This window comes from Chlorocebus sabaeus, chromosome 27 (assembly GCF_047675955.1).
Source record: "Chlorocebus sabaeus isolate Y175 chromosome 27, mChlSab1.0.hap1, whole genome shotgun sequence".
Lineage (NCBI taxonomy): Eukaryota > Metazoa > Chordata > Mammalia > Primates > Cercopithecidae > Chlorocebus > Chlorocebus sabaeus.
The window spans coordinates 44,688,521-44,702,966 of NC_132930.1; the positions used below are offsets into that span (position 1 = coordinate 44,688,521).

At 47.9% G+C, this 14,446-nt stretch overlaps 1 protein-coding gene across 5 annotated transcripts in view; it reads right to left on the reverse strand.

The window, feature by feature from the left end:
- AFAP1 (actin filament associated protein 1) overlaps positions 1–14,446 on the reverse strand; it is a 187,692-nt gene that overhangs the window by 25,888 nt on the left and 147,358 nt on the right. For 4 of the 5 annotated variants that reach the window (XM_008018009.3, XM_073012530.1, XM_073012532.1 and 1 more), the window contains exons 12-13: positions 8,437–8,554; positions 755–869 (exon numbers count right to left, since the gene is read on the reverse strand). In XM_008018009.3, the coding sequence (XP_008016200.1) occupies positions 755–869; positions 8,437–8,554 (233 nt within the window). Of the gene's footprint in view, positions 1–754; positions 870–3,623; positions 3,876–8,436; positions 8,555–14,446 lie in introns of all 5 variants that reach the window. The other variant, XM_008018005.3, reaches the window with a different exon arrangement.

Below are 14,446 nucleotides of genomic sequence, written 5' to 3' on the forward strand. Positions count from 1 at the left end.
CTGGATGTGGAGTCTGAAAGCCTGGCACCCACTCTGGCTCTGTGATGTACCAGCTGCGAGCCCTCGGGAGAGCTGCTTACTCTCTTGATTATTCTTTTCTCATTTCTACGATGGGGTAAAGGATAATGCCTACGCTTACAAAGTGGCTGTGTTTAGTAAACCGGATTGCGTAAGAATGGCTTGCTGTGGACACAGGCACCGCAGGACTAACCATTCCTCAGAACTCCTCGTACTGCTCTGGTACCTTGAGGTCCGTGTACTACCTCGGTTATCCCAAAGAACTCCTCGTACTGCTCTGGTACTTTGAGGTCCGTGTACTACCTCAGTTATCCCAGCTGCACCAACCACAGGAGCCACGTGTCTATGTCTGACAGAAAAAGATGCTGAGTTTAGAGTTTGCACGGCTTGTCAACCACAGATCAGGGACCAGAGTTGAGGTCTCCTGACCTGGAGTCCAGGGCTACCTGGAGCTGCAAGCAGCCTGCACTCACAACTGCCTCCTATTTTAAAATGCTGAGTCAATCCCCCAGGCAGCAAACCAGTTCTGGGCTTCAATTTACAAGCACAGTCAGAAAAGCTGGGTTGAATTCACCACTGTCCTTCCACGTGGCCGATGAGGAAGGGTGACAGTGCGCATTGCTCCGTCTCTCCAGCTGACCCCAAGCTGGCACTCACCAGTGGGCAGGCTCAGACAGGCCTGGCTCCACCAAGTGCACTTGAAGCCAGAATGCAAGACATCCGACGGTATACTTACTCGAAGCTGTCCTTTTCACACCAGCCGCAGGATCCGCTTTTTTTGGCTGACTGCTCAGAGTCTTCCCTTTTCCTGTGACCCCATTAGATGCCACGGGGGGCTTCTTACCCTTGAGCTGTTGAAATACACATATAAGAACATGAAAAATAAACACACAGTCGAACAAATCTTGGTCTTTTTTTTTTTTTCCTGCAGTCATTTCTTTCAGTCTCTGACTCTAAGTATTAGAGAAACTAGTATCGACGCGGAAAAAAATGAATGTGAAAGAAAACCAAGATGGTAGGCCGGGCGTGGTGGCTCAAGCCTGTAATCCCAGCACTTTGGGAGGCTGAGACGGGCGGATCATGAGGTCAGGAGATCGAGACCATCCTGGCTAACCCGGTGAAACCCCGTCTCTACTAAAAAATACAAAAAAAAACTAGCCGGGCGAGGTGGCGGGCGCCTAACCCGGGCGAGGTGGCGGGTGCCTGTAGTCCCAGCTACTCGGGAGGCTGAGGCAGGAGAATGACGTAAACCCGGGAGGTGGAGCTTGCAGTGAGCTGAGATCCGGCCACTGCACTCCAGCCTGGGTGACAGAGCGAGACTTCGTCTCAAAAAAAAAAAAAAAAAAAACAAAAAAAACAAGATGGTTTCCAAACACTGGGCTGCTGGGATTCTGGGGAATGGCTAAGGAGGGTGTGGCAGAGGCTCTGTAGGATGCGTTCCGCTGGAATGCTGCGGACGTGACCCCTTTCTACTGGCAGATCGCAAATGCTAACCAAGCTGGCACAGGCAGCTGACGACCCCAGAGCACTCAGCTCAGAGGAGGAGTTTGTGTTTCTGAGGATAAACAGCTTTTATTTCAGTGGGATGCTTTTTAGGAGAGGAGCACGACCCTGCAGTGTGAGTTCTGCTGCTCCAAGTGCTTTGACACTGAGTGACATCCTAATGGGGTAAGTGACCGCCTTACTTGCTGACGGAGTCCATGGAAGGAAGCAAAAGAAGCATAACACAGACGCGGCAGCAATAATAGGGAAACTAAACTTCCACTAACCACAGGTTTCTGAAACAGGGAAACAGTACTCTACCCCTGAGATTGATACAGGCCAACACGTTTTGCATTTTGCTGAAGTGACCTTACGTGTAGCTTAGTTGTGTGATTAATTCAGCATGACGGCAAAGGCTCACTCCAGTATCCACGCCATGCTTTTTTCCATGATACGTTTCCTTCTGTTGCAGGCCTCAATTTTTGGGAGGCAGAGAGATCTAGCTCCAAATTCTGGCTCTATCATTTAGGAGATGTTGAGCAAGTTCTTTAAACTTTCTGAGCTCCCATTTGATCATTTAAAAACGTAAAGAGATATCTCCCCACAGGGTTCCTAAAAAGATCAGATGGTGTGCCATACATGGATGAAGCATATGGCACGTAAGTGCTCAGAAAAGTGCAAGGTCTCGCCATTAAGCAATAGGCTCCCATTAAAATGACCAAATGAGGACAGGAAACCCAGAGGTCATGGAATTTAACTTGCAAAAGTGTTTCCTATTTCAACAAAAACAAAAGGGAGCAATAATAACAAAAACTCCACATGGGAACCATACATCGAATGATTCCCAACCCATGTGGGGGACAATCCAAGTGTGCAAGATGGCCAACTGTGGCAGGGTTTTACCTAAGGCGACTCTAATGCCAATAAAAAGATAGGTAGAAACGTAGACAGATACACATTCCCTCAGTAAATACAACACATAACCTGCCAACTTTTTGGCGTTAAGTCCTCAAAAGAGGCCAACGGCTCCCCTACCCCTGCCCCCCAACTACACTTGGCTCAGGGCCCCTCAGACTCACTGAACGGGAATCCCCAGGGATGGGATCTGAACAACCATCATGAAAAATCAAAAACCAACACCAACCCGCGCATTTGACTTTTGATGAAGCCGACCTATTGGGAGTTAGTGTTCTCAGTCACTACTATCTACAATTCTACAATTTTATCTGGTTCATTATTTTCTTAAGACTATCCAAAGAATGGAGAAAAAAACAAAGACTTAAAACATGCCCATCTGCTGTATGTTCATATTCTTACATATGGGCTTAGGTCTTTAGGCAAAGCATAAAAAATTCTTAGGTTTAACATGTATAAGCCGGGCACAGTGGCATGTGCCTGCTGTCCCAGCTACTTGGGAGGCGAAGGCAGGAGGATCACTTGAGCCCACAGTTCAAGTCCTGCCTGGGCAACATAGTGAGACTTCATCTTTTTTTTTTTTTTTTTTTAAAGGCCTAACACGACAAAATTACTCTGAAATGTTACTGTTTGCCATAAATACAGGGTGTGCAATGGACAACAGTTCAACCTCATGGTTATTATTGTTCAATGGTCATCAAAAGTCCTTATTATCATCGTCTAGTTTTGGGGAGTATACCTTTAGACTTGTCATGGAGAAACACTACCATACTCTGAATAATCTATTTCATGGTTAAAGATCAAAAGCAATGACTACACAGAGTCAACCCTTCCTCATTACGTGTAACGGAAACATACTAAAGAAACTGGCCGTTCAAGAATCTTCTGGAAGGTTTTATTACCCGTTTCTTTTAAATTCTATTCCTTTAGTTGACATAATTCACAAAATTTCACTGGGGAATTTTCCAAGAACAGAAAGAGAGCCAGATGTGGGCAAAGAAACACAGCGCTCCGATAAACCATGAGCTCGTTAGAAATATCTCATCAGTTCCTTGGTAGTCAGGCTGCAAATTATATCCTAGTTGAGGAAAAAAAAAAACCATTACGCTTTGCCTTTGATGAGTCCCATTTACTACAAGCTGCAAAACTCTGTTGGAGCAATGTGACTTGAAGGTGGTTCTAGAATCTTACAGAAGAAGATGCCGTACCTGCGAGTTGAGCCCGAGAGACGCCCTCCCCACAGAAGAGGTATTAGTGACAGACTGAGCGGAGGCAGGGTATTTGTAATGGTTAGAGGACAGCTTGTCAGCAGACAGCCTAGAGGCCTTTCTGTCAGCAGAAGAGTAGCGGGCAAAGATTTGCGGAGGCGGCAAGTTATCGTACAGGCCTGCGTTATCATAAAGCACCTCTTCTCCCAAGCCTCTGCCGCAGGAAGCAGGAAAGCCGTCTTCCGGTTCCCACTGCAACACACACAGCTTTGTGGTTAGTGACTCAGACACAGAAAACAGCAGCTTTTAGCACAGTGAGATGTCATTCATTAATAGTATAGCATTTAGCATAGCATGGTACCCCAACATTCTGCACACAGACTGCAGTTGTTATCAACGAGGCATGCACCCCCCAATACACACACATACACAAACCCAACACAAGCCTGCAGATTGATTCAAAAGGACTGGACTTCTGAAGCCTTATGGAAAAATTTCTTTTTTTCCTTAAACCATTCCCAGAACCCTCGGATTATGAAGTTTTTGTTTTGTCCTGTCTTTTAAAGAGAAGAAGCAATGTTGATTTGGCATTTTCTTCTTTAGAGAACCTGGGGTTCAGAAATTCCCCCAGTGCAGGACGTGGATGTGAGGGGAGGAACGAGCACGGGACTAGGGTCCTGGTGCTCTGGGGTCTATACGAAGACACACGAGGGCCAAGCAGAGCACTCGATGCTTTTCACAGCACTTTCCACGTCCTGGGTGCTGACTTCATCTCACAGTCACCCGGGGATAGAGGGGGAAATGGAAGCAGAGACAGGCCCTAGAGCCGGTGAGTGGCAGAGCGGAGGGAAGGGCGCGCTCATCCCAGCACAGTACTGCCACTAAGCCTCGCGCTCCTTCTGGGGACGTGAGACCATCTGCAGGCTCCTCCAAGCCCCTGTGCAGGAGTCAGTGACCCAAGTCTTACGGGAACTGTCAACACACATCCTCTGTCCCCTACTCTGTACTGAAGAAAGTGCCACAACCAACACAACCAAAACGGTCTGTGAAAAGAGAAATCAAATCCTCATAGAAAATTAGATGCTTCCAAATCTAACTGATACAATGGTATTATTTTAGCAGAAAATCTCTAACCAACGACTAAAATAGTTACGTGCCACTGCATGGGACAGAGGAATCTGAGAACATGGGCATTAAAGTGTTAACTCAAAAACTGATAACCACAGCCACGGCCTTTTCAGGGTTAAAGGTCTTTATAAATTGCCTGGCATGACAAGAAAGGCAATATTAATTCCTCTCTTATATTCATTTTACCCGGTTTAGTCTTCCTGCACAGTCCTTTCTGCCAGACGGTAATTACAACCTTTTGTTATAAAAATAGAAAAGACTTAAAATTCTGCAGTAGGAGTGTCTGTATTCCTCCGCAATCACTTCAATGTGTCTATTTTTGTGATCTAAAAATAACGGTCCCTGCAGATAAACTCGGATATGAGAGTTTCATAATGACGACCTAGCATATATTTGTCCAGAGTTATTAAAACGGTCTAGACGAGACTATCATTTTCCTAAAATATCAAAGATTAAGTCACATGGAAGACTCAGAAAAACACCTACAGCGACCTCATAGAAGTTTCTAAAGTGTGAGTGTACATACTTTCATCTCAGTCTAAGCATCATGGGGTAACACTGAATGGGTAAACATAACTAAAGCTGAAACAGTGCTATGATCCCAGATATTAGGTCATAAAAATGAACTTTTTTTTTTTTTTTTTTTTTTTTGAGACACAGTCTTGCTCTGTTGCCCAGGTTACAGTGCAGTGGTGCAATCTCAGCTCACTACAGCCTCCACCTCCAAGGCTCAAGCAATTCTCCTGCCTCAGCCTCCTGAGTAGCTGGGATTACAGGCGTCTACCACCATGCCCGGCTAATTTTTGTATTTTTAGTAGAGATGGGGTTTCACCATGTTGGCCAGGATGGTCTTGAACTCCTGGGCTCAAGCGATCTGCCCACCTCTGCCTCCCAAAGTGCTGGGATTACAGGCCTGAGCCATCACGCCTGGCTATAAATATGAACTTCTAAAAACCTAGAAATGAGGCCCTCCAAAAAGAGAAGAGCTGGTAACAGAGCCGAACACACAGAAAACAGTTTCAGGAAGGGCCTGAGCAGAGGAAGGCCTAATAAGCAAGGAAGCCACAAACACATACAGCATATTATGCAAAGGTGGCTATCTCCAGCCCAGCAATACACACACACAAACAATTCCTACGTGCAGAGCCCTTTAGGAATGGCAGACCTTTGTTTCTACAACAGATTAAGCTGCGAATAACTTAAGGAACACTCGCTCCTGGGGCTGGCCTGTTGAGTGTCCTAATAGTCTGAAAACAAGGTGCTGGGTGGAGCCAGACGATCACGTGCGTGGTTCCACAGATGATGACAGCATCCAGCTCACAGTCACAGGTACGTGTGTAAGGCGCACACGGAAGAAACGTATCTGAGGAAAAGGCGTGTGAAAGGGTCTTTGGGTGGGACGGGCTAGATGTAGGCTCAGAGAAGTGGATGGTTCTCAGGATGCAGATGACTGTGGTAACTGGAGTCTAAACCCAGTGATAAGACTGCTATCAAGAGACGCTGGAGTGACACAGGGCAAATGGAGGCAGAAGAGCGGGTCCCACCTCAAGAAGGACTCAGAGGCCAGAATAGAGGGCAGGGACTAGCCTGAGAGCCCTACTTCACAGGGTACTGTGGTACCATCTTAAGCAGGAAGAACTTGCCACAAGACCTGCCCAGGGGTGGAGCGCTGTGGTGACTGGACACCCAGAGACACCCCAGGGAGGATTGGCTGAGGGGGAGAGGAGGAGATTCACTGGACCTGATACCCCTCTGCCTAAGATGGGGGGCTCTACTGGATGGACTCTGAAGCTAGGATGGGATCCAAAAGTGGCTCTGTTTGCCCCATGCCACCCTATCCTAACATGGGACCTACAAGCAGGCCCTGCGCTGCCCAGGGCCCAGGAAGCTCTCCCCGCTCCTATGTCTGTTTCCCTCCCAGGTCCACTCACTCCCACGAGACTCAGAGGCCCTTTCAGGACAAAGATAATCGCTTCGCCATTTCTTCTTCAACTGGCACAGAGTCTGGCCCCTGGGAGACACCCAGCCAATGAGGCAAGGGAGAGAGGACTGAGGAGGGAAGGGGACAGACGAAGTGACGAAAAGATCCCTTTTTAGAATCAGGTGGGGCCTCGCACAGCAAGGGCAGCCTCCCCGACAGGAACCCCAGGGCAGGTCCAGAGCGGCAGAAAGGAGGCGGTGGCCAATGGGAAGGCAACCGAGCCCCAGGGACACACACCGCGTTCATCGTGGCTCCTGAGGGATGGGCCACCCGCTTCTGACCCCGGCCACGAGAACCTGCTTTCAGTTTGTTTATGCTCCTGAGCACTGGGGGTCCTCAGGCCCTCTCTTCCCTCAAGGAGGCTGTTGTCTCCTGGTTCCTGCTGTGAGGCAGCTATGAATTTACGGTGCCAGGGCTGATTGAGGACATTCATCAGAACATCAGGGAAAAGACTGGAGAAGCAAAACAGTAAGAAAAAAGTCTGACATACCTTCCAAGGCTGGAAAACATAACAATACATTTACTTTATGTCTACCTTTGAAAATTATCTTAACATAGATGCCAATTTCAAACCCTTCCAGTACTGGGAGACAAATGGCATAGTGGTTTCTCACAAGCCTCCTTCATTCATCCACTAACTGTGAAGGCCTCATCTCTGAACGCCCAGGGCCGGGCACCGTGCCTGGATCAGACAGGATGCTCAACACGTGGTTGTGAGATGAGTAGCAGGCAGACACTGTAGAACCAGCACTTGTTGATGAGGCCTGCTGATGACACATATAACATAACACGCTGAGAACAGACTTCAGAACTCCTAAGGCCAGGCACACCCTGGAGGCCAGTGTAGCACAAAGCTGTGACTGGAGACTCCTGCATGGCTAGATGGACATATGGATATACAGATAGCGCTGTGCCGGGAGCCAGGAGCCTGGCCGCTCCAAATCCACCCCAAGGGAAGCTGTCGAATTTGTAATGTGATCATTCCTCTATGTTATCATTTCCTTCCTGAGGGGATTTCTCAGCATTTTAATCCCATCGGGAAATAACTATTCATTGATAACTTATACTGTGTTATGTTTTGATTTAATAAGTTATCCAAGTATTACTCTAACATGCTCTCCTTTAGTCATTATTTTAGTGGGCTGACACGTTTAATTAGTGACAGTGACATTAGGCCAGGCACAGTGGCTCACGTCTGTAATCCCAGCACTTTGAAAGTCTGAGGTGGGAGGATCACTTGAGCCCAGGAGTTCAAGACTGGCCTGGCCAATATAGGGAGATCCCGCCTCTACTAAAAACCAACAAATGAGTGGGATGTGGTGGTGTGCACCTATGGTCCCAGGTACTTGGGAGGCTGAGGTAGGAGGATCGATTGAGCTGGGGAGGTTGAGCTATAGTAAGTTGTGACTGCACCACTGTGCTCCAGCCTGGGCAACAGATGAGGACCCTACCTCAACACCAACAGGAAAATGACAGTGACATTAAATGACAAACTGTCTACTAGTCTCAAACTATCCACTTGTCCAAATGCAGATTCAGATGAACAGCATGTCAGAAACCAGGAGAACAGAGATGAGATGGAGTCTCTGCTTCAGAGCATTAAAAAGCTGACCTTATTCAGACCTGAAACCAGGGGAACTGAAGCATAGAATTTTCACAGCTGTCTAACAAAACCAACCATTACTCCAGCAAAAGGGCACTCACCGAGCCGTTGATGCACGGGACATCGTCGTAATGAAGCGCCGTCCCGCTGGGGTGGGCGTAGCCATTGGAGGTGCCCCCCAGATATGGGTTAGCAGATATAACACGCCTGTTCATGAAACTGAAAGAAAGGAAATGCATTAAAATCCATAACCTGACCACCTTTTACTCCAACGAGTCAAGTCTTTAATGAGTTCTGACTTTATTCCCAAGGCTATGTCAGAGGTCACAGGGGCAGAGAAGAAATACTAGACAGAATATAGGCGGAAATGAGAAGATGCATTGGAAGGACTGTCCTATAAAATTAGGACGGCAAATAATTTGCAGAACCGCGGCACAGAACGCCAATAACCAATGCTAGGTACACACAGCAAAGCCTGCAAATAACAGGTGTTCAGAAATACCAAGCGTTTTGATTATCATCCGTCTCTCACAGTGGCCAGCTCCTCTCACAGCCTGTGTTCATAATAATGCTTTACTGGAACATACGCCTCTTTCACAAGTGTGTTACTTCCAAGAGGACAACATGGCCTGCAGAGCTGAAAGTTACTGTCTGGTTTTTCTTGGAAAAAGTTCGTGGATCTCTGTTCTATAAGCTTTCTGGGACACTCATTCACCAAGTATTTATGGAGTTCTTAGTACTCAATCAGCACCACTGCCACCCCACACATCTTCACCTCTTCCCTGAAATTTCCTCAACTTCCAAGAGCCACTGACAGCGGCCTGAGAAATCCTTTAGAAGGTGTGTTATTGTGGCATAATAAATATATATTTTGGTATTTGTCCCAAGTTCCTGGTCAAGGCTCCTAAAACTCTCGGAATTTCCTACATGAAGAGCAGGATGAGGGTTGGTTGCCAGGGAAATCAACCCTGTGATTAGGGCTGGAACTTTCCATAAAAACCCAAAAGGATGGGGTTCCCGGAGCTTCTGGGCTGTGTGCATGCGGCGGTGCTGGGAGTGTGGTGTGCCCAGCGAGGGCACAGGAGTGCTGTGCCCCACATGCCTTGCCTGGCACACCTCTTCCCTCACTGCTTCTGAGCTGTGTCCTTTTACAGTAAACTGCTAATTCAGTAAGCAAGCTCCTCCTATGTTCTGTGAGGGTTCTAGCAATCACTGAACTGGAGGGGAGGGGTCGTGGGAACCTCCAACTCACATCCCATTGGTCAGATGCACAGGTGACATCCTGGACCTGTGACTGGCATCTGAAGTGGAGTCAGCTTTGTGGACTGGGCCCTGCACTGGGAGGGCCTGATGCTGCCTCCTGGAAGACCACTGAGGATTGAGTTCATGTATGAGGACACCGAGCTGGTGCCCACAGAAACCTAGAGAAGCGCTTGGCGCGGGAAAGACCTGCCCATTTAGTGGCCAGGGGTGAGGCCAACAGTGTGGAGCCTGTGGTGAGGGAACGGCCCCCTCCCCTTTAAGGAGGGCAGGCCGGGCCACGCCAGCCTCCACCCAACACCCCCAGGGGCTTCTGAAGTCGCAAGGTGCTGCCCAGGGCCGCGGGGCTCCTAGGGACTGGGTTCCTGCTCCGTCACTGCGCCGTGACTTCCTGCGCTCCGTCAGTCTCCTGGGTGCCCCGGCACTCCCCTGGCTCTTTCAGCTTCCCCAGCCCCTCTGCCTGCCAAACTCCTCTCCTGACACCCCTCGCACCCCGGTCTCCGCGTGGGTGTGGGTGCTGCCCCCTAGAAGGCGGCCCGCCCCGCAGCCCCACAGCGGCCTCTCCCTCCCCTCCGGGCCCAGGGCCACTGCTCTGCATCTGTCATCTGCCTGCTCTCCCCTCTGGAGGGTTGGCCTCAGGAGCGCGGGGACCACGCGGGCACACGCAGGTGCAGGTGCAGGTGCAGGTGCAGGTGCCTAGAGGCTCGGCCGGCTTCCGAAGCCACGGGTCAGGACTAACAATGTAAATCCCAGGGAAGGGACTACCCGACAGCATTTCCTGCTAATAGGGGTATTTCACAGGATCCTGGGCTTCTGTGATCACCAGATGAGGAAAACACAGGGTAGGTGAAAACTGGGGAGAGAAACACAGGGGCAAGTGAAGCCTGCCTCTTTGATAAGAAGTCCGGCAGCATAGCCTCGGGAGTGGCGGGAGGAACTCGGCTTGGGGATCGGGGCTGGGCTTCAGCAGCGCGGGCCGCGGAAATGGCTCCGCACAGAGCGCGCGTGTGCCCCCTGCTGGGGAGGGACGCCATGCGCGGCTTGCTGCCTGGACACATTCTTCAATTATAATTTTAAAACTTTCTCCTTTGCTTATAAAAAATTAATACAATTATACTAAACTTAAAATACATACAGGTATATGTAGGAAAATAAGATGAATAAGAAGAAAACATACAAGAAAGAAAGGCACAGCAAAACTTGAACATTTGTTTCGCAGTAATAGATTTTGATTTTTAAAAATACATATTTAAGGTTTTCCAATTAAATGCCTCATTGGAGGGCTTTTGGGGAGACAGTGCTATGTATACTTTTTGTCAGTGAGAGGCAGTAAATGGAGGAATGAATAAAGCCCGGCCACGGGGACCACCCCCTCGCCTGTGCCCTGGGTCGTACTGCCTTCAGTCCTTCTTCCAACGGCAGGCACGGCTCTCGTGGGCTTGCATCTTCGGTTTCGAGCATGTGCCCTGCACTCGCCCTGCTGCAGCAGGGACAAAGGATGGGGTCAGAACAGAGGCCCTGGTGGCTCCACTCCTGCTTCTGTGCTGGGAAGAGTCACTGCAGGAGGCCTCTGACGGGCTCACCTGTCAGGACCTGGGAGCATGGGGATTATGGGTCATAGGCACACAGAATGTCCTAGGTGGAGGAGGCCTCAGCCAGGAGCTCGTCACCCTTCACCCCATAGAGAGGGACCTGGCCCAGTGAGGACAACTCTGCCTGGCCCCCAAGAGGGCAGGGCCTGGGGACCCGACTAAACACGAGGCCTCAGTCTTCCGCTGGGTGTCTCTACACAATAGGATTTGCAGCCAAAGACAGAAGTGGAAATGAAGTAAGAGGCCACATGCCACTCGTTACACCAAAACTAGGAGACAGTCATGGGGAGCTATTTCACAATAACCTCCCGGGACTCCGGGGAAAGGGTGGCCAAGAGGACTGCCTCCCATCCGTGCATCTCCCCACACTCCACTCCCCACACGAGTCCCTGCTTTCCATCCTCTTCATCCTCACCACCCCATCCGTGCATCTCCCCACGCTCCGCACCAACCCCTGCTTTCCATCCTCTTCATCCTCACCACTGCTTCCTGAGGGGCTCCCAGCTGAGTGTGACCTGAAGAGAGTTTCAGGAAGACTCTGGAGTATTTTCCTGTGTTATACAATCTATGTACCTCATTGTAAATAGGTTTTCAGGAAAATACGTTTTCATTGTTTACCATTAACTAAAGTTCCTAAATATCCTATTTTTCTTGGGAGAATCTCCATTATTATCTTACACTTTCCCCTTTTCAAAATATATTACTGCTGTCTCTTCCTCAGTCACACACAATGCACAAAGAATTCTCCTAAGAACCCTGAAAAGATTCATTAACTGGCTGCCAGTTTATATAAAAGCAAAACATTTAATCTTAGAATATTCATCACACTGGCAAGCAACCATATTTTGAACACTGCTTCCTTGTCACATCTCATCTCTCTTAACTGTTACAGGAATGTTTGGCCAGAAAACTTGAAAATAAGCTTTGTTGCTAACTGACACCTCCTATAAAGACTTTAATGAGGAAGAAAAGATGCCTGCAGCCATAAATTCATTACATGCATATTTTTAATAAATATTTTTAGTATTATAATCTACATTCCTTTCTCAAAAATGTGACCTTGCCACATTTGGTTTAGATTAATACTCTCGTCATTTATAGAGTAAAGGCCAAGTTGTATTCTAGGGCAACTATTTTAATTCAGGATTTCTCTTAAATGTGGTTATTGGTTTGCTGATTATACTTGCAATTACATGTGGCCGTAGGATAGGTTTTTATGGAAATTTAGTATCTGCTAAACAAATATAGTGAACATCCATAACCACTTTTATGTCAGTCTAGTTGGGCAGATTTTGCCAAACTAGATTTAAGGATATTATACTCTTTAAAAAACTTTAAATGTGCTTTATTTACTGCATAGTACTTAACAAATAGAATCATTACAATTTACCTACATTTTGCTGATTAGAAAGAATATAATTAAACAATAATGAGTACAAATAGAATGGTAAGTACTAGACTACATCTATCCCGATTTCCACACAAAAGGACAGTGGTGAGACCAGTCTGCACTGTAGAAACCCTCCAGTGTTACTGGGGATTTCATGGACAATCTGTGCAAAACTAATTCCACTTGTCAAGGCTATTGACCTTAGTTGGGTGTATGTAACATGTGGTTTGAGTCCTAAAATGGACCAAGTTATCTTCACTTTGGAAACTATTTCTTAGCCCCAGAATGTCCTAGCTAAGCATTAAATGAACGTCCATTCACCACTGAAGACGCAAAGGAAGACTGCTCCAATTCCCCACAGAGAGCACCTGTGTGGAAAAACTAGAGGGTGGTGTTCACATTACACAGGCACGACACAACAGCACCGGCATCTGAGCCCATCTTCTCCACACTGGAAAGGTCGCGTCATCTCAGCACTGGCGGGTCCGCCAGCAGCTGTCTCTGTTTCCCCTCACTTGCTGATGATGGAATTCATGACCAGCTTTGTTTTCATTCGCTCCCTCACCCCAGTCCCCACTCTCTAAGGAGGAGAGAGACATGTGCAGCTGTCAAGGGGTGAAAGACGCCGGAGCTGCAGGTTTCAGAGATGAAGTCGCCCACCCTCTCTATGTTCTACAGAAGGCAGCAGAGGTACTAACAGGTAATGAATGGCTTGTCCAAATTGTTCTAATTAGTAAGTACCAAAGCAGGACCCAAGCCAAGATGCCCTACCTACTACCTGCTGTATTTGAAATGAAAATCTGAGAAATGTGTTCATTGTTATTCACTTAAAAGTGCCACCGTGGGCCATGCCTGTAATCCTAGCACTTTGGGAGGCCAAGGTAGGAAGATCACCTGAGCCCAGGAGTCCAGGAGTTTGAGACCAGCCCGGGCAACATAACAAGACACCGTCTCTACCAACAACAACAACAAAAATTAGCCAGGCATGGTGGCACATGCCTGTAGTCCCAACTGCTTGGGAGGCTGGGATGGGAGGATCCCTTGAGCCCAGGAGGTCGAGGCTGCAATGAGTCATAATTGTGCCACTGCACTCCAGCCTGGGCAACCGAGCAAGACCCTTAATCAAAAAAAAAACCACCACCACCACCAACAACAACAACAACAAAACCCCAATAACAAACAAACAAGTGGCACTGTTCACACGTCTGTAAACCTAGTTAGTGTCCAGCTTAATAGAAGGTAGCTGGATTCTCACACCTGCTTCTGCATTCAATCTGTCACCAAATGCGCTTTTGGTTGAAGTATGCGAAGAAAATCCAGCCTCAAACAGATGTAAGCTGGACAAGTGGGGCACATTTTAATTGCTTTTTCCGAGTTGTAGCCGCGCTTCTTTAGTACTACACCAAAACGCGGCAAGTGGTGGCCTCTTACCGCCAACTGCAATGGAGTCGGAAAGCAGATCTATCGACTCACATTAAAATCCAGTCGTTTATCTTGCACTAGGAATAGATCTTTTCCCAAGCACGGCTTCTGCAGATCTTTCCAACGTTGACACCCTTCATTATACGACATCAACAGAACTGCTCACTGACATGACTACAGATCCCAGCAAGAGTCTGTGGGTGCTGAGAAGCTGGCAAGCTCACCATGGCAGATGCAAATTTTCCAGCATTCTAATTTCTAAGGAAAGCTTAAATGTAGCGTAAGCAACAAATACTGCCAACTGTTTGCCTAGAGATGATGATGGGTGTAGCTAGCTCATTCTCAAGGAAACATCTGCAAATGCCTACGTGCGAATAACCACAGTTTGTCTGTTGCTTTTTCAAGTAAAAATGAAACAAAATTTAACGCAGTTAGTTCTCTGAGCAC